We start from the raw sequence: 18849 nt of genomic DNA, 5'->3' as shown, positions 1-18849 counted from the left end.
ACCCATGGAGGCCACACCAACACTGCACAGCATCTTCATACAAAAAAGCATGTGGTTGCTGCTAAAAGTTAGTGTGCCACACCAAGTGATAGCGATTTTTTTGTCAAGCAAAGTTCTGAATCTGACAAGGTGCACACAAGTGAAGGACTATTTGCTTATCATTCTGTTGTGCACAGCCATAGCTTTGCACATTCGTGACCTGAGAAAAGTCTTGCAGGCCAGGCTGGAGGAATCATTCATACCCTTTGACATTAAAACGCAGTTGGATGCCCTGGTTGAAGCTGGTGACATGCGAGCAGATGATGTCTTTTGTGCAGTGAGAAACTTTTATTCAGCATTGGTGGATTACCTCCAAAATTGGAGCTGCTCATTGGAGAACACAGAAAAACTTGAGTGGGCCCTACTGAGAGACATCCCAGAGTGGAAAGGCATTCAGAGCAGCCTCGAATACTTCTACTCCAGAATCCCCGCTCTCAGTTTGATTGACGAAACCACGCTCTTTGATGAGCGCGAAAAACATTGCCACTCGTCGCATCACTGAGTGGAACATGAACAAGACAGCTGTCTGAGAGATGGACAGACGTTTTTCGTGAGCTAGAGAGCAAGACCATCAACTTCGGAGTCTTAGCCAAGGTCGTGAAGTTTGTTTTATGCCTGCCTGGGACATCTGCATCTGTGGGGCGTGTGTTCTCATTAATGAATGCAGCATTGACACTGGATAAATATTGACTCAGAAGAGTCATGAAGACTATGCTTTTTGTACATCTTAATTTTGGACTGGACTGCTCTGCATTTTACAATAAACTCTTGAAAGGCAAGCGCACACTGAGAAAAATTGATGCCAGTGAAAAGTACAAGGTGCAAAAAGTACAGTTACAGATGCGGATGCACCCTCTACTTCCCATTGATCTGCGCCTAGGCAAGGATACACCAATTTCATTTTTGCTGGGAGGGGGCAGTCCCATTTTCCACAAGCAGGAATCTGGTCACCCTAACAATATAATGCTATATGAAGTTGAGAAAAGTGACAATAATCCAGACTAAACAAGCTGCGAATGTGAAGGGTTAATAAATCTGTATACAGCTTTAATGGATGATCAACCTGGGTGTTTGCCTTTGAAGTGTGGCCGCTTCAATATGCATGCCGTGTAATGGGAAATACGGACATCCTGATGCGTTCATTTCTGCCAAAATACGGGACTTCCTGGGAAATACAAGACTGATAAGGCGGCAGCCACAAGACTATATATCATTGTGCTTTGTTGCACTCCGTGCTACGTGTTATTCTTACATAATAAAGTCATTTAATCTTACATCAATATTTTCTGAGCAATTATGTATTTCTTTGGTAAGTAACCATGTAATAAGCACAATCCGCTCTGGAGACCTTATCATGGTTTATTTTGCGATAAAATGGCAGACTATACAATTCCTTACATATCAAACAAACACAGAAGGATGAAACAGTAGTATTAAATGTGTTACTCACCAGCATTACTGTCAGGTCCAATAAGGTTGCTACATCTTTCAATATAAGTTTATTTGCAAAGTCTGAATCATAATAGTTCTCAAAAGAATCCTTAGAGAAATGTGCTGAACATAACATTTAACCCCACATTGACATGTTCAGGAACTTTGTTTTAATAAGCCACTCATTTCTAATGTTGGGATCCTTCAGCTGACTATGAAATGCTGTTTTTCCACAACCAGGAACATTTCCCAACAACATTTTGGGACCTTACTTGACATCTTAATCTTTTTGTTGGTTAAAGGCAAACTTAAGTAACAATAGTACCACCTTCAGAGTAGAAGTACCTCAACCATTCTATCAGTTCACCACGATGATTATGTATGTTGTGGAGGTGGGGCTATTCAAATGACACTGCACAGTGACGTCACAATGTAGCCGATTTTTAAAACAGGTCGTTTTTGCAGAGTAGATACAATAAATGCTTTTTTCAGATTGGAGAGGAAGTTTTGAGTTCTGAAACTTACAGTCTGTTTTTATAGTATAATGACCTCTTATATGTCAAAATATCAAGGAATTTTATTCCTCATGGCATGACCCCTTTAAACAAAAACCTTCCTTTTCCCTTGCATAAGGATAGAAAGGGTCACTGCAAATCCTGAGCGCTTCACATACAGCAAACACCATTAGATTTATGGCTCTAACTGATCTCACCTCAGCGCAAGAGTATGGGTGAGCTATAAATTTTGCAGGACATTGTTGCACTCATCTCAGTTTCATATAGCCGCTCTCCTGTGTGGAGTAAATTATTGAGAGTGTGCTATCAAGTAATTTATTGAGGAAACTGTTGCTCTCCATCAGCGGTGCTTGTGGGTTATTTGGCAAAGAAAATGGACATGGTAATGATTTACATGGCAATATGACATGTGGCGCCTATGATACAGCACAAGAGAAATGGAGGGAAATGGATGAAAATGGATGACAGTGAGAGGAAGTAGGAGAACAAAACAGAAACACACATAGAGGGTGAGAAGAAAGCACGGGAAGAAAGTGAAACTGAAAGCGTAACAGAGAGAAGGACTTAATTGGTTCATACTCTGTGTGCAGTCGTCACCAGTCCAACCTGGAAAGCACTGGCAAGAGCCGTCAATGGGGTTGCAGGTGCCGTTGATTGTACACTGACAGATCTCAGCACAGGCTTTTCCAAATTTCCCACTGGGACACACTGATGGGACACAAACACACATAACAGACATAAAGCAGAGGTTAAACCTGAAAAGTGATACTTTCAATGGTAATCATAAAGCAGAATATCTGTGGGATGCTAGCAATACTTTTACTCCTTACACAGATCTTAGGTCAGAAATTAAGTGGGGAATGGGTCAAAAATACCACGAAATACAGTTGTGCTCAAAAGTTTGCATACCCTGGCAGAAATTGTGAAATTTTGGCATTGATTTTGAAAATATGACTGATCATGCAATAAAACTGTCTTTTATTTAAGGATAGTGATCATATGAAGCCATTTATTATCACATAGTTGTTTGGCTCCTTTTTAAATCATAATGATAACAGAAATCACCCAAATGGACCTGATCAAAAGTTTACATACCCTTGAATGTTTGGCCTTGTTACAGACACACAAGGTGACACACAGGTTTAAATGGCAATTAAAGTTTAATTTCCCATACCTGTGGCTTTTAAAATTGCAATTAGTGTCTGTATATAAATAGTCAATGAGTTTGTTTGCTCTCACGTGGATGCACTGAGCAGGCTAGATACTGAGCCATGGGGAGCAGAAAAGAACTGTCAAAAGACCATTACTGTTTTTTTATTTGTAACAACTGATTTAGTTCTTAATATTCTATTATAGTCCTAGATATACATGAGTTAATGTTTTAATTCTTAGGGTAAGAGGTAATACATTCTCAATCTTGAGAGTTTGAATTAAAAAATTAAGTATTTTGTTCAAAGTATTTGACAAACAGATTTATGAGTTTATCTTTTAAACAATTAGAACAAAAATGCCCTCATAAAGGTCAAAAATGCCCCTGAAAATCAAATCCAGGGGTCAAATATTGCCTCTTAATGTAAAAGTAAATTTCTGACCCTGTCTATAGTAATGTCATAGTGCATACAGGTTACAAAGGTGAACAGGCAATATGTTTAAAAACGGCTTTTGCGATCACACATTGAAGTTAAAGATAATTGTGCCATTAGCGTCAATAATTGGATTTAATGATTGAATTGTTGAAAAATAATTATTGCTTCCCAAATACTCCTAGTTTAGCCAGTGCTGAGTAGTAATGGATTACATGTAACCTGGATTACATAATAAGATTACAAAAAAAATCAAGTACTTATTATTGGATTAAATTACATTTTAAAATACTTATAATCCGATTAAAGTTACTTTTAATGGATTATATGATTACATGGTAATTAGGCATGGGCAGTAAATTGTTCAAAATTTATAGATCCCCTTACCTGATAGTAGCCATTAGCCAGGTGGCTATAATTAAACTGAAGATGAAGAGGTCTCACTCAGCATTTGACCACTGGATTTACAAAAATCATTTCACTTTTAAGGAGACACAGGGCAAAAACAATACTGTGCAATGTAAACTCTGTCTTCCAAAACTTTATATCCTATCCACTGCAACCGATTCCACGTCAAATCTAAAGAAGCTTTAGGAGGTGTGCTTGCGTGTTTTTTCAACCTTACATTGCATATCTGAACTATCACTCCGTGTGTTCATATTCACAATGTAATCCACTCACATAAATGCAGAACAGATTGCATTAGTGCAGTAAAGTTAGTTTTAGTTTTGCAAATTGCTTTTGTTCTCAACTTCAAAAATGTAAATAGTTGCAATTTTGCTTTTGTGATGACCTTTGAGACTTTTTTGTGACGCTGATCTACAAATATAACTAGTCTGACCTGTTACCACACAGGGTTGGTGTTGGTAATGTCAAAATTGCCAGTGTAAGATCATGTTTGTTTAACATGACCCGTGGCACTTGTTCATAATTCTTGAAAGACTCCCATAAGAAATGCCTGTTAGAGGGCCTAGAGTTATAACAGCATCACAGGAGAAAACATGCAATTCCTTTTTTATCTTCACACTTTGTGAATACATTTGCGATCTGTGCTTCTTAATTTGTGGACAAAAGCACCACTCAAACAATTAGACCATGCCTTCTCATGAGGAATAATTATGCAAGTTACTAAACACTGCTAATATATAGCTGTGAAATACTATGTCTACATCATAATCAGTGATCTAACTAATTATTGATTCTGGAAGTCTGGGGAAAAAAAGCCATCTCGTACAAAACATTCATTTCAGTTAAAATGTGTTTTTGTGTTTCATCACCCTTTAAGTGCATTTTTTATTTCAGTATTTTCAGTAACAGACACATAGTGATTAAAACACAAAAAATCATATAAATTCTCAATTTGATTTATTAGTAGCTATGTTTTTAAAAAAATGCATTTAAGCAACACTGCATCAAAATTGAATAGATTATCCAACTCAAACGCATTTGACATCAAATAAACAAGAGATAGGTCAGAGGTAATCCAAAAGTAATCCAAAGCAATTAGATTAGATTACTTGAAAAATTTAATGCAACAGATTACGTTACAAATTAAAATTTTTGTCATGTAATTTGAATCAGTATCGGATTGCAATTCAGAAGTAATCTGCCCAGCACCGAGCTCCGCCCTCTGTCCTTCATGGTTTGGACAAACAAGTAATCCCACCCCAAACTCACACTATTTATTGAGCCAGAAATTGTCATGTTGGACTGCTCAAACAAACTCTCTGCATGTGAAAGCCCCATGAGATGGCTAGATAAGCACAATTTTCTTTCCCTTATATTAAATTGCAAGTAGCCTTTAGTCTACATAACATGTCAAATCAGGGTTCACAATCACATGGTCCATGATTTGCTACTGCTAGTTGGAGGCATGTGGTACTGGGGAAGGAGACATTCTCATTCTAGAGAGTATTTTACTGAACAAAAATGCAGATATGCCTGTGAGTGCAAGAGGAGTCATCAATATTTAGTTTTCCTAGAAGGGAAATACGAATATCTGCTAAAAGTTTTGTCAAATGTTAGGAGTACACTAGCATATAGATGGCCTCAAAGCAAACAGACATGGATTTTAAGGCACACAGTTGATTTTGTCTGGTCTTAACACTGGGATGGGAGAAATGTATTTTAACATCGAAAACATTTACACACTTCACCTTTAAAGTCATTAAGAACTTTATTGTGTACTATAAACATACTAAAATGTGTGTTTGTGTGTAGTTCTGTGAAAGTTCAGCAGAGTGAATTATCAGTACCTAATGATAAAGCAGAGTGACACAAGCACAAGTGATTGTAAGTCACTTCAAAGCGAAATCACCCTTCAAACATATACTGCAGTCACACTGTCCAATTATCCGACTTTGCCATCTCCGCTCGACACAGGCAAGAACAAGGACGACTGGTGTACAACAGAATTAAAAATAGAGCTTGTGTACATTTTAAATAAAATGAATATTTCACAGCGTACTGACACTTGCTTAATTTGAGATTTCATTTTAGATTAAAGCCCAACACTTTTTTGCCCCACTCTTTTATCTTGTTTCAATGAGTTCAGCTAGGTATATCGACGGTACTGTACCTCCTTTGTCAAAGACAAGGTCGTGATATGCAACAGGTAAATACCAGTCCCTGGAGAGCAGAAATATTATGGAATCACGTGTACGTTCCAATCAGATAGATCGTCCAATTAGAAGATGAATCTGAATCTTTATGGCGCTGGCTTTTACTAATTATATTTCCACAATCTTCTAATTTTATAGAAACTCTTTCAACTAACTCAAAGCTCGCTCTTATTAGCTAGTGTCCTCCTCATGCCACTGGCTCAGATTCACTCCGACAGTGACTAGCTAGTTCATTAGCTCGTTTTGAAATGGGTGAACGTGGGCTCAAGACATCTGAGGACGCCAAACTACAAAAAAGTAGGTATGTGGGCTAGGCATGGTTCCCCTGAGCCCTGACTTTCTTCTAGTCATTATGATCTGGACAAATTAAAACAAGCTTTCTCTCGAACCTTCTCCTTCCTCTCCTTTAAGATATCAAATATTTATTCACGAGACAGCTCTGAAAGCAATGAAAGTGAATTCCATATATTCTTGCAGCCTTTCCTTAATTTATGAAAAGACTAGTTAATTATTATGAGACGGTCTATCCATATTTCATCTGGACGCCTCAGTAGGGTTCTGTGGAGAGGGACGTGAATGTTTGGATTCATTAGTTTGCGTTTGAAATCTGCCTCATTGACCTGAAACTTGTCTCAATAACACATAACTGTATCTATGCTACAGTCAAAATTGAGTCTATATTTACTGTACTGAAAAACAGATCCCATGAAAATGTACAGTAAGTCTCAAAGAAAATATTACAAGAAAGTAGTATAAGTTATGTGCCAAAAATATGTGGACACCCCTTCTAATTAACAGCTTTGGCTATTCCAGTATTTTCAGTGAAGATAAATATTAATTATATGGCTTAAAATTATATTTGTAACTATTGTGTGCTTTCAGCTTTGTGTCAACAGTTTGGGTGGGGTACAAAGCGAAGTCCATAAATGGTTTACTGAATTTGGTTTGGAAGAACATGACTGGCCTGCAAAAAGTCCAGAGCTGAACCACACTAAACACCTTTGGGATGAATTGGAAGGTCGAATGTGAGCCAGGTCCCATTGCCCAACATCAAGGCCTGACCTTACTGTTGCTCTTGTGCCTAAATGGGAGCAAATCCCCACAGTCATGTTCCAACATTAATGGCCATGGTTTTGAAATGAACTGTTCGACAAGCACATATGGGTGTAGTTTTCATGCATCCACATACTTTTGGTCATGTAGTATACATTAGGTCCTATCACTATATTGTCTCTGGTTTTCAACTGGAGCTCAACAAAAACAGAGAGTGGCAATATCGACCTGACTCTTCACTGTTTGTCTCACTCAAAAGAAAGCTCAGCAATATTCAGATTTCCTGTGAAGGTTATTTGTCAGAGTGTCAGTGATAATGCCAATTATTTGCAGTATGGCGGAGCCGGAGAGTCAGCGTGGCATTGTGCAGATGGGCACAGTGCCAATGGCAGCACACACACATTATGGCTTAACATGCCATGCCATTGAAATTATAGATGGCAAGTACAGTGTGACAGGGAAACTGTAATTTATGGGCATCATTTATGTACTGTCTCTCTGAAAGGTTTATGAAATGCAACACCATCATTACATACCAGTCAAAATACAAATAAGCAATTAAAGGGATAGGTCACCCAAAAATTTGAATTCTCTCATTATTTACTCACCCTCATGCCATCCCAGATGTGTATGACTTTCTTTATTATGCTAAACACAAGATTTTTAAAGAGTATTTCAGCTCTCTAGGTCCATACAATGCAAGTGAATGGTGATCAGACCTTTAAAGCTCCAAAAATCACATAATGGCAGCATAAAAGTAATCCATATGACTACAGTGGTTAAATCTATGTCTTCAGAAGAGATATGATAGGTGACGGTGAGAAACAGATCAATATTTAAGTCAATTTTAACTGTAAATCTCAACTTTCACTTTCACATTGTGTAAGTGGAGATTTATAGTAAAACAGAACTGAAATATGGATCTGTTTCTCACCCAAAGTGATTGCAAAACTTCAGAAGACATGCCACTGGAGTCGTATGGATTACTTTTATGTGGCCTTTATGTGATTTTTGGAGCTTGAAAGGTCTGATCACCATTCTCTTGCATTGAAACTACCTACAGAGCTGAGATAGGCTTCTAAAAATGTTGGTTTGTCTTCAGCACAACAAAAAAAAGTCATACACATCTGGGATGGCATGAAAGTGAGTAAATGATGAGAGAATTTTAATTTTTGGTTGAACTATACCTTTAAACATTTCAGGCCAACAACCTCTTGGTGGATAAAGAGATGGAGCAGGCTCATATATTGTAAAATGTTGCATTTTAAGCGTGGCCTATAATAATTCACGTTTAGTACCACATTAATGTATTTACATTCTTGGTATTGAAGCCATTTGAAGGTATTTAAGTCATTTACATGTAAATTTCATTTGAATATTACTTCGCACATTTGAATGCGTGAGGGACAATGAAACATTTAGCTGAACTTTAGCTTCTTTAGCCTTGGTTGCAGTTAACTTAATATTGCATTAATACATATTTTCACTTGTTCAACAAATTAGCTTGAGATCAAACAACTTTTAGCAAGCCCCCTGCAGTACTGCTGCAGCCCTCTAGGGGTTGCAGACCACCTGTTGAAGACCTCTGGTTTAGATATTTAATTAGAAAGAAATTAAGAGTGGTTTATTGCGTAATTAGAGTGAAAGTATGGCCATAACTCTCTCTTAGAGCTAGGCTCCATGGATGTGAGGAGCCCATTGGTGAAGAAGAGAGAAAAAGGGAAACATGGCAGAGAAACAGAAGGAGAAAGATAAGAGCTACTTGCCTTGGTTGCAAAGCGAGCCGAAGAAGCCGGCCAGACACTCACAGTGACCCGTAATGTGATGGCACGGCCCTGTACTATGCACACACTGTGGGCATGACTGGCTGCAGCGGTGCCCATAGAAACCAGGAGGGCAAACTGTCACAGGAGCAAAAGACAGGAAGGAGGGGAGGAGAGGCAAGTGTTAAAAAACAGTATGACTGAGATGGAAGAAGAGATTAAGAGGGAAAGAGATGATAAAGCAGAAGTTTGAGTTAATAAGCGGAAAATAAGATTACAAGTCAACCTTATTTTCACATTACAGGGCTTAGTGTGCCTACACGCAACTAGAAATACAATCAAAAGAGTAAAAAAAAAATGTTGTACATGCACAAAATATGCTCGTCTTAAACTTTAGTTCAGTACTAGAACTATTATTGTATAGTCATCATATAAGGAATCCGCAACTGGGGTTTGAAATAGTTACCATGCTTTAACATTAACCCCGATGCTAATGCCACCTGTATTGCTAAAGCTGAAGAAATAATGAGGTGGATAGTCATCCTCATGGTCCGTCTCATTTCACAGTGCACGAGAGCTCAGTCTATCTATGACACTCAGCTCTGTCTGAGACTGGAGCTCCTGCAGGTAATCTTTCTTTATTAGAGTCTTGAACGGCTTTAATTGCTGTAGCTTTGTGTAATGCAGGAGAGTGGTGTGTGCTGACCTTTCCACCATGGGTGGTGGGACTTTGTAATTAAGATAATTGTACAAAAACGAATAGTGTGGGAAAGATTAAATCGCATTCCCTTGCTCTGCTCTCTCTAATCTTTCTACACACATGCACAACTCCTTACTGGGTGAACTTCATGAAACCTGCAAGAACATGTACTGGTCATATTTGACCCAACAATAATATATATATATATATATATATATATATATATATATATATATATATACAGGTGCTTCTCAATAAATTAGAATGTCGTGGAAAAGTTCATTTATTTCAGTAATTCAACTCAAATTGTGAAACTCGTGTATTAAATAAATTCAATGCACACAGACTGAAATAGTTTAAGTCTTTGGTGCTTTTAATTGTGATGATTTTGGCTCACATTTAACAAAAACCCACCAATTCATTATCTCAAAAAATTAGAATATGGTGACATGCCAATCAGCTATCAACTCAAAACACCTGCAAAGGTTTCCTGAGCCTTCAAAATGATCTCTCAGTTTGGTTCACTAGGCTACACAATCATGGGGAAGACTGCTGTTCTGACAGTTGTCCAGAAGACAATCATTGACACCCTTCACAAGGAGGGTAAGCCACAAACATTCATTGCCAAAGAAGCTGGCTGTTCACAGAGTGCTGTATCCAAGCATATTAACAAGTGTGGAAGAAAAAGATGCACAACCAACCGAGAGAACCGCAGCCTAATGAGGATTGTCAAGCAAAATCGATTCAAGAATTTGGGTGAACTTCACAAGGAATGGACTGAGGCTGGGGTCAAGGCATCAAGAGCCACCACACACAGACATGTCAAGGAATTTGGCTACAGTTGTCGTATTCCTCTTGTTAAGCCACTCCTGAACCACAGACAACATCAGAGGCGTCTTACCTGGGCTAAGGAGAAGAAGAACTGGACTGTTGCCCAGTGTTCCAAAGTCCTCTTTTCAGATGAGAGCAAGTTTTGTATTTCATTTGGAAACCAAGGTCCTAGAGTCTGGAGGAAGGGTGGAGAAGCTCATAGCCCAAGTTGCTTGAAGTCCAGTGTTAAGTTTCCACAGTCTGTGATGATTTGGGGTGCAATGTCATCTGCTGGTGTTGGTCCATTGTGTTTTTTGAAAACCAAAGTCACTGCACCCGTTTACCAAGAAATTTTGATGCTTCCTTCTGCTGACCAGCTTTTTAAAGATGCTGATTTCATTTTCCAGCAGGATTTGGCACCTGCCCACACTGCCAAAAGCACCAAAAGTTGGTTAAATGACCATGGTGTTGGTGTGCTTGACTGGCCAGCAAACTCACCAGACCTGAACCCCATAGAGAATCTATGGGGTATTGTCAAGAGGAAAATGAGAAACAAGAGACCAAAAAATGCAGATGAGCTGAAGGCCACTATCAAAGAAACCTGGGCTTCCATACCACCTCAGCAGTGCCACAAACTTATCGCCTCCATGCCACGCCGAATTGAGGCAGTAATTAAAGCAAAAGGAGCCCCTACCAAGTATTGAGTACATATACAGTAAATAAACATACTTTCCAGAAGGCCAACAATTCACTAAAAATGTTTTTTTTATTGGTCTTAAGATGTATTCTAATTTGTTGAGATAGTGAATTGGTGGGTTTTTGTTAAATGTGAGCCAAAATCATCACAATTAAAAGAACCAAAGACTTAAACTACTTCAGTCTGTGTGCACTGAATTTATTTAATACACGAGTTTCACAATTTGAGTTGAATTACTGAAATAAATGAACTTTTCCACGACATTCTAATTTATTGAGATGCACCTGTATATATATATATATATATATATATATATAAAATAGAAATAAGAAATAAGTATATTTTGTAAAAAAAAAATAAAAAAAAATGAAGCCTATTTTTCGACAATTAAGATCTTTTTAAATATGACATTATTTTTATGACAATTAAGCACATCACCACCATATTCTCATCATAATAATGCAATGTATATATACATATATATATTAAATTATTATGATAATATATGTTATATTAATATAGTTTTTTTTAAATGAGGTATTATTTAAATTCCAATTTGTGTATACTTTGTGGTATAGTATGTCTTTACTGCCTTTAAATTATTCAGATTATAATAATAATAATAATAATTTAAAAAAAATAATAATATAGTATTTTTACCGTAATACAGCAAAAATGAGTGATTACAGTAATAATTTTGATTTTAGGGTGAAATGTGACCTGGACATGTTTTTGTGAGATTCACCCTCCTCCTGCCACATACAAAACAACATACAAAACATACAGACTATTGTTTTGGCATTTCCTGTTTTCGATCCTTTAAAATGACAGCAATCAGTTGGCTTTTGCCTTGAGGGCACAACATGGTAAAGAGAGACAGCAAGAGCGGGAGAGAAAGAAAGACAGACACAGAGTGATGGAGAGAGATGGTGTCTTAAGAGGAAGACCCCTGAGAGGTTGGGTAAACACTTTTCCTCACAGAGAGGCTGATGAGAGCCCCATACGGACACTGCATCTCCACAGCGATCCAGGCACAGAAGTGGGGCTGAAGTGATTAAGATGTGTGTGATTAAAGATTTGCTTGCACATGTTCATGACTCTTCACTAAGTGCCTCCCTCTTCAGCCATCCCCACTCCACTCCAAGAGGGTCACTGTCTTGATGCAACAGCCATGACCTCCACTCATTCGCAACAGTTGTTTGAAGAGTTTTCAAATCAAACACTTAAGTGAGAAGTTCTGAGAAGGTGACATTGTACAAGTTAGTGTAAGTGTTGGGCAAAGTCAGAAATTAATCCGGTCTTGGAGCAAAAATAAAAATAAAAAAAAATAAAAAAAAATGCAGCAGATATTTAAAATGTGGGGCAAAAAATTCCCCTATCAACTTCCACTCTTTTTCATCTGTTATCTAACTTTCAATATTTTTCATAATATTCTACTCTAGGCTTACCTAGTTAGGTTTAGTTTCTTTGCAGACACTGTAGTGACCTGTGACTATCAAATTAGCTCTTTATTCTGTGTCCCAGATAAGTTTTTATGAAACAATCTAAAATCTAATCTAAAATCAGCTCTAAAAACACTAAATGTTGTTTTTTTCATTTGACAAAAATTTGCCCTGATAAAGGTAAAAATGCCTCTGAAAATCAATTCCAAATGGCAAATATTGCAACTTAAAGGTGCACTCAGTAACTTTTTTATTTGTGTCATCGTGAGCTTACACTGACACCTAGTGGTGTGGATGCTGAATCATTCAAACACAATAGCTTTCAGTTACAGATGCCATTGTAGAAATTCACTATTCACAGTCAGCCATGAAAAATTTAATCCATCAGTGAAAGTATCCAATAAAAGGGCGTTTACTGAGATCAAGCGAGTAGTCATGCAATCCTAACATGGCAGCCCCCATGAGGGGACCCTCTCCATGTAGAATAAAACAGCTTTTATAAGGTTACCGATATGACTGGAGTCTTTATCTCAAGTAAGTGGTTATGATTTTACACATATCTTTCAAAAATACAATTCATTTCATTAGTAGTACATTTTTGTAAATGAGGGAAAATTACTGAGTGCACATTTAATAAAAAAGTTAATTTCCAACACCTAGTTTTGCCAAAAAAGACAACATGTTTTGTTGGTCCTGGAAAAACATTCTGGTCAAAGAAACACAGTCCTGATCCTATCCCAAACCCGAATTTAACCCTAAAAATTAAAGGAATAGTTCACCCAAAATGAAAATCTTGTTTTGGTTTAGTGCTAAATAATGCAAGTTCTCACATGAACACGCAAGCCACTGTAAACAAGCTTCTCTCATAGCTCGCATGAATGCGCAACGGACGACTTAAATTGTGGGTTGTTTCTCAGCAAAACCTATTGTATGCCTTCAGAAGACTTGGAATATGACACATGAGCTGCTGACCCTAACTTTAAGATATTTTTGGGTCCTTTTTTTAGTTTAAAGTGATTACCTATAAACTGCCATTGTATTGAAAAGACGAACTGGGATACTCATTAAAAATTATAATTTTATGTTCAGCATTAGAAAGAAAGTCATACAGGTTTGGAACGACATGTGAGTAAATGACATAATTTAAATTTTAGGGTAAACTAGTCCTTTAACTACCCATTAAATCAGAGGGAATGGATTGGTTGATAATAATGGTGTACAAGATACAAACCCCAGCACCAAACCTAACAATCCAATTGGATGTAGATCCAGGAGCTTGTCCTATTTGGTAAAATCACAGTCACCATGAGGGTTGAAGGAAGGAAGCTGACAAGAAGCTTACTTCTTTTGCAGGAAGTGCCGCGGTAGCCGGGAGCGCATACACAAGTTCCATCTTCAGGAGAGCAAGAGCCTCCGTTCTGGCAGGAGCAGGTCATTGAGCAGTTAGGTCCCCAGAAGCCTTGAGGGCAGATGCTGTCACAGTGGATCCCTGTTAAAAGAAAGGGAAATATCAATGCATGATCTCACAAGCACATATTTACTTGCTTCCATAACAGACAGCAGGAGTGAGGATTGGATACAGAAAAGCAGAATAAAAAAAGCAAAATAAATAATATACATGTGTTTGGAGAAGGAACATGTACATGTATGGTTGGGATACTAGAACCTTAAGGGCATTGCTTTTTTGTTTTTTGGTAATATCGTATTTTCCATTGACATGGTAAATGAGCAGTGATCAGCTTTTCTTTGTACATGACAAAAGAAAAATTTACTGGAAAAGAAAACAATGTGGAAGATAATTTTCAAGATAATAATTTTTTCAGAGTATATATTTTATTAAGTTTCTTTCCCTGTCTGTTACTCATTCGACGTTATGGCTATGTAGTGACACTAGGGGTTCGCTCTTGAGAGCCCAAATCACCATTGCTTTATTCAGAAAAGGCCAATGAAAATTTGCGAGTGGAATTTGCATGCCACTCTCAGCCACAGACATATGGGTATAAAAGGAGATGGGGTGCACCACTCATTCAGACTTGTTCTTCGGAGCCGAGTGCACGTGTCTCTGTGTTCGTCCCGTCACCTTATTCTTTGCTGCTAGAATTTACGGACCATATCAGCGGTCGCCCCCACACGGTCGAGTGTTGTGCTTCCCCTGGGCGCTTCGGAGGCTGAGTCCACAGGTGTTAAAAGAGTATATTCCAAAAGAGTATATTTTCTCTAAAAGAGCTCGCACAAACGATTGGCATCTTTTTAAAGATGTCCTTTTGCATTTGTGCTACTGGGTGCGGCCATTATCTCTCCCCACCGGATGGCCATGAGATCTGTCTCGAGTGCTTGGGTCGCCAGCACGCCGAGGCAGCTTTCGTGGAGGGGTTATATTCTCACTGCGAGAACATACCCATGAGAACGTTGCAGTCGCAGCTCTCTTCCTTCTTCGTGAAGCAGAGAGCCAACGCGGCTGCTTCCTGACCCGGTCCGTCCTGGGTTGAAAATCAGGCGGCTGTGTCGGCAAGCGCTGCAGGCAATCTGGATGTGGATATGGGGGTGTTTCCGCTGGCTCAATCCCCGCAGACCTCCCAGTCCCCAGCATGCTTGTTCTGCCCGGTAGAGTTCATGAGCGAGGTAGGCAGTCCGCCTCAGGGAGGATTTAATATCTTGTTCGGGGCTCACGACGAGGATGAGTTATTGGTTGCAGCATCGGAGGGTGGGCTTCTGCTTTCGGAAGTGGATGAATCTTCTGAGCTCCCGCTCTCAGGTGGTAGAGCTCAGGATGGGGCGGACACTGAGTTGGCAGCCGTGCTTGCCCGGGCAGCCACGAACATCGAGCTTGAGAGGAACCCTCCACCCTGCCCTGAGCACTCGTGGCTAGATGATTAGTTTCTGGGCTCGAAGCGTGACGCTCAAAGATCTGCACGAGGGTAAGACTGACTTAGGGCTTATGTAGGAACTGCGTACCATGACCGACCTCGCTCTATGGGCGACGAAAGTCACGGCGTACACCCTGGACCAGACAATGTCCGCCTTGGTGGTCCAAGAGCAGCACCTGTGGCTCAACCTTGCGGAAATGCATGACGCCAAGAAGGTCTGCTTTCTTGATGCGCCCATCTCCCAAGGGGGGGCTCTTTGGCGACACTGTCGAGGATTTTGCCCACCAGTTCTCGACAGTAAAGAAGCAGACGGAGGCCATCAAACACATCCTGCCACAGCGCAGCTCGGCCGCCAATAGGCCTCTGAAGTCCCACGCCCCGTCTGCCTCCCATAAGAACGTTGTGGTCTCGGCTCTCTTCCTTCTTCGTGAAGCAGAGAGCCACCGCGGCTGCTTTCCGACCCAGTCCGTCCTGGGTTGAAACTCAGGCGGCTGTGTTGGCGAGTGCCACGGGCGATCTGGAGAAGGTCCGCTTTCTTGATGCGCCCATCTCCCAAGGGGGGCTCTTTGATGACACTGTCGAGGATTTTGCCCACCAGTTCTCGATGGTGAAGAAGCAGACGGAGGCCATCAAACACATCCTGCCATGGTGCAGCTCGGCCGCCTATAGGCCTCCAATGTCCCGCGCCCCGTCTGCCTCTCGCCAAGACCATCCTCCTGCGGTGCTGGCCCCGGCTCCCCCACCATCGGAGGTATTCTCCACATGTTAACCTCCCTCCAGTAGGATGTGGTCTCTGTAGTGCTCTCCCTTCTGGAGAGGGAAGAGCACTTCCCCAGTGCTATTCTAGCAGGTGTTCAGTGGGAAATTGCTTAATACAAAAATTAGGTAAGTCCTCCTCGCATCCTTATTGGGACCCTGGAGACGCCTTACCTAACTCGCTGGAAGGTCACGATGTGGTCAAGCGCTTGCTGCGAGGCACACAGCAGCCTGCCCGTGTCCGCTCCTCCATACCTCGCGACACGGTTCAGCGCCTGCGGCGTTTCATATAGGAACCCCTAGTGTCACTACATTGACACAACATCGAGTGAGTGACAGACAGGGAACGTCTTGGTTACTGATGTAACCTCTGTTCCCTGATGGAGGGAATGAGACGTAGTGTCCCTCCTGCCACGGCGCTAAACTGACCGCTGACATGGCTGGGACTCTCTCTCGGCTCCTCCGCACAACTCTGAATGAGTGGTGCACGCCATCTCCTTTTATACCCGTATGTCCGTGGCATGCAAATTCCACTCGCCAATTTTCATTGGCCTTTTCTGAATAAAGCAAAGGTGATTGGGACTCTCAAGAGCGAACCCATAGTGTCACCACATCAACACAACGTCTCATTCCCTCCATCAGGGAGCAGAGGTTACATCAGTAACTAAGACGTTTTTCTTCTCATTGGCAAATTGTATTTTCTTTTCTTTTTTTTTTTAACCATAAACCTCACTACATTTTGCTAGATTTATATTCAAAACAAGAAACAGAGATTGCCAATGGGGTAAGAAAGAAAAATAAACTTTACTCAAGAAATGCTCTCTGAAAACAAGTCTAATGCATCTTATAAGATTAAACATATAAATTAATAAGTAATGTAAATTTATCTTGTTTGAAGGATGTTAAAAATTGTACTTACAAAATTGATATTTTTACAAAAAAATAGAGTTTTTGAAAAGAGTTTTTGAAGTGTATGTGTGTATATGTGTTGAGTCCCAGTTTCTCTGAAAGGAGCAGTCCTGGTTTTGAAAGTGGTGTGTAGGTTCAGGCAACTCTTGGCCGCAGCACTAGGCTGCACTGTGCTGTGCTCTGTATACATTTTTGATCAGACTGGGCCTCCCTACCAGTGCAGTGTGTTCATTAACAGGGCCAAGACGAGCCTCTTCTCCCATTCTCTTTTAGCTGGCTTGTGTGTAGAGCTCCTCGAGGGACATGCGCCAGTACACACACATACGCACGCACGCGCACGCACACACACACACACACACACACAAATATATAAAAAGAAGAGACCTACATAGTCTCAAATGTTGAAATGCATTGAAATTAGTCAAGCTAACACAGTCATTTTGGGATTACAACACACTGTCAAGTCACACTGACACACTCGTAAACAAGTTCACATTCAGAAATCTCACAGTGCAGAAAGAGCTAAATACATATTATGAAATGGATAGTTCCAAAATCTATGAAGCCATTGTAAAATGTTAACTTTTAATTAATGACAAATTAATGATTGATAAATTTGATATTAATGCAGAAATTTGCAAGGTGCTTGGCAACTATCAACAGTTTACAGCAGGCTAATGAACTCTGGCAGAAGAATTGTCTATTCTAATTATTAGTAAATGTAACTAATTACTGAATAATATTTATTGAAAGTTGGTGTCTTTTATCATACTGTGGTTATCGCTGTTGTATAAAAATGTTTTATGAAACTTTATGTTTTTGAAGCATATATGGGTGTTTCTTCAGCTTAGGGACTTCAAAATTTTTCTTTTTGTTATATGAAGATCACATTAAAACTGACTTGGACACCTTTTATTGTGTAATAATGATTTCTATAAATGTTTAAAAAATTACGACTGTCCCACAGTCATTTCACAATGAAAACTTTGTCTCTAATAAAGCCTTTTCAAAAGTTAGTGTACTTGTTAACCATGTTGACAAAAGTGCCAGTGAAGAGCATGCTTGAGATAAAATATGAGACAAGTGATGTTTGAAGAAAACAGAAAAATCAAGGTAAATATCACTTGTGATTACACATCATATCACTGTGTAACAATTTTTATTTTATTTTTTCCTGGGTAGTAAGTGTTATTTCCTAATTACTTATGCCTCAAAAGTATAGAAAAATGGCTATTATTTCCCACAAACTTTGCTTTTGTGACCAGGACAGTGATGTACACTATATTGCCAAAAGTATTCGCTCACCCATCCAAATAATTGAATTCGGGTGTTCCAATCACTTCCATGGCCACAGGTGTATAAAATGAAGCACCTAGGCATGCAGACTGCTTCTACAAACATTCGTGAAAGAATGGGCCGCTCTCAGGAGCTCAGTGAATTCCAGCGTGGTACTGTGATAGGATGCCACCTGTGCAACAAGTCCAGTCGTGAAATTTCCTCGCTACTAAATATTCCACAGTCAACTGTCAGTGGTATTATAACAAAGTGGAAGTGATTGGGAATGACAGCAACTCAGCCATGAAGTGATAGGCCACGTAAAATGACAGAGCGGGGTCAGCGGATGCTGAGGCGCATAGTGCGCAGAGGTCGCCAACTTTCTGCA

At 39.6% G+C, this 18849-nt stretch overlaps 1 protein-coding gene across 2 annotated transcripts in view; it reads right to left on the bottom strand.

Moving 5' to 3' along the window:
• Positions 1 to 18849, bottom strand: part of LOC127455990 (multiple epidermal growth factor-like domains protein 11) — a 196577-nt gene that overhangs the window by 19580 nt on the left and 158148 nt on the right. For both annotated transcript variants that reach the window (XM_051724242.1, XM_051724243.1), the window contains exons 15-17: positions 13997 to 14143; positions 9009 to 9143; positions 2565 to 2693 (exon numbers count right to left, since the gene is read on the bottom strand). In XM_051724242.1, the coding sequence (XP_051580202.1) occupies positions 2565 to 2693; positions 9009 to 9143; positions 13997 to 14143 (411 nt within the window). The remainder of the gene's footprint in view (positions 1 to 2564; positions 2694 to 9008; positions 9144 to 13996; positions 14144 to 18849) is intronic.

This window comes from Myxocyprinus asiaticus, chromosome 18, assembly GCF_019703515.2.
Source record: "Myxocyprinus asiaticus isolate MX2 ecotype Aquarium Trade chromosome 18, UBuf_Myxa_2, whole genome shotgun sequence".
In the NCBI taxonomy this organism is placed as follows: Eukaryota; Metazoa; Chordata; class Actinopteri; order Cypriniformes; family Catostomidae; genus Myxocyprinus; species Myxocyprinus asiaticus.
This window is presented reverse-complemented; position numbering and strand designations above follow the sequence as displayed.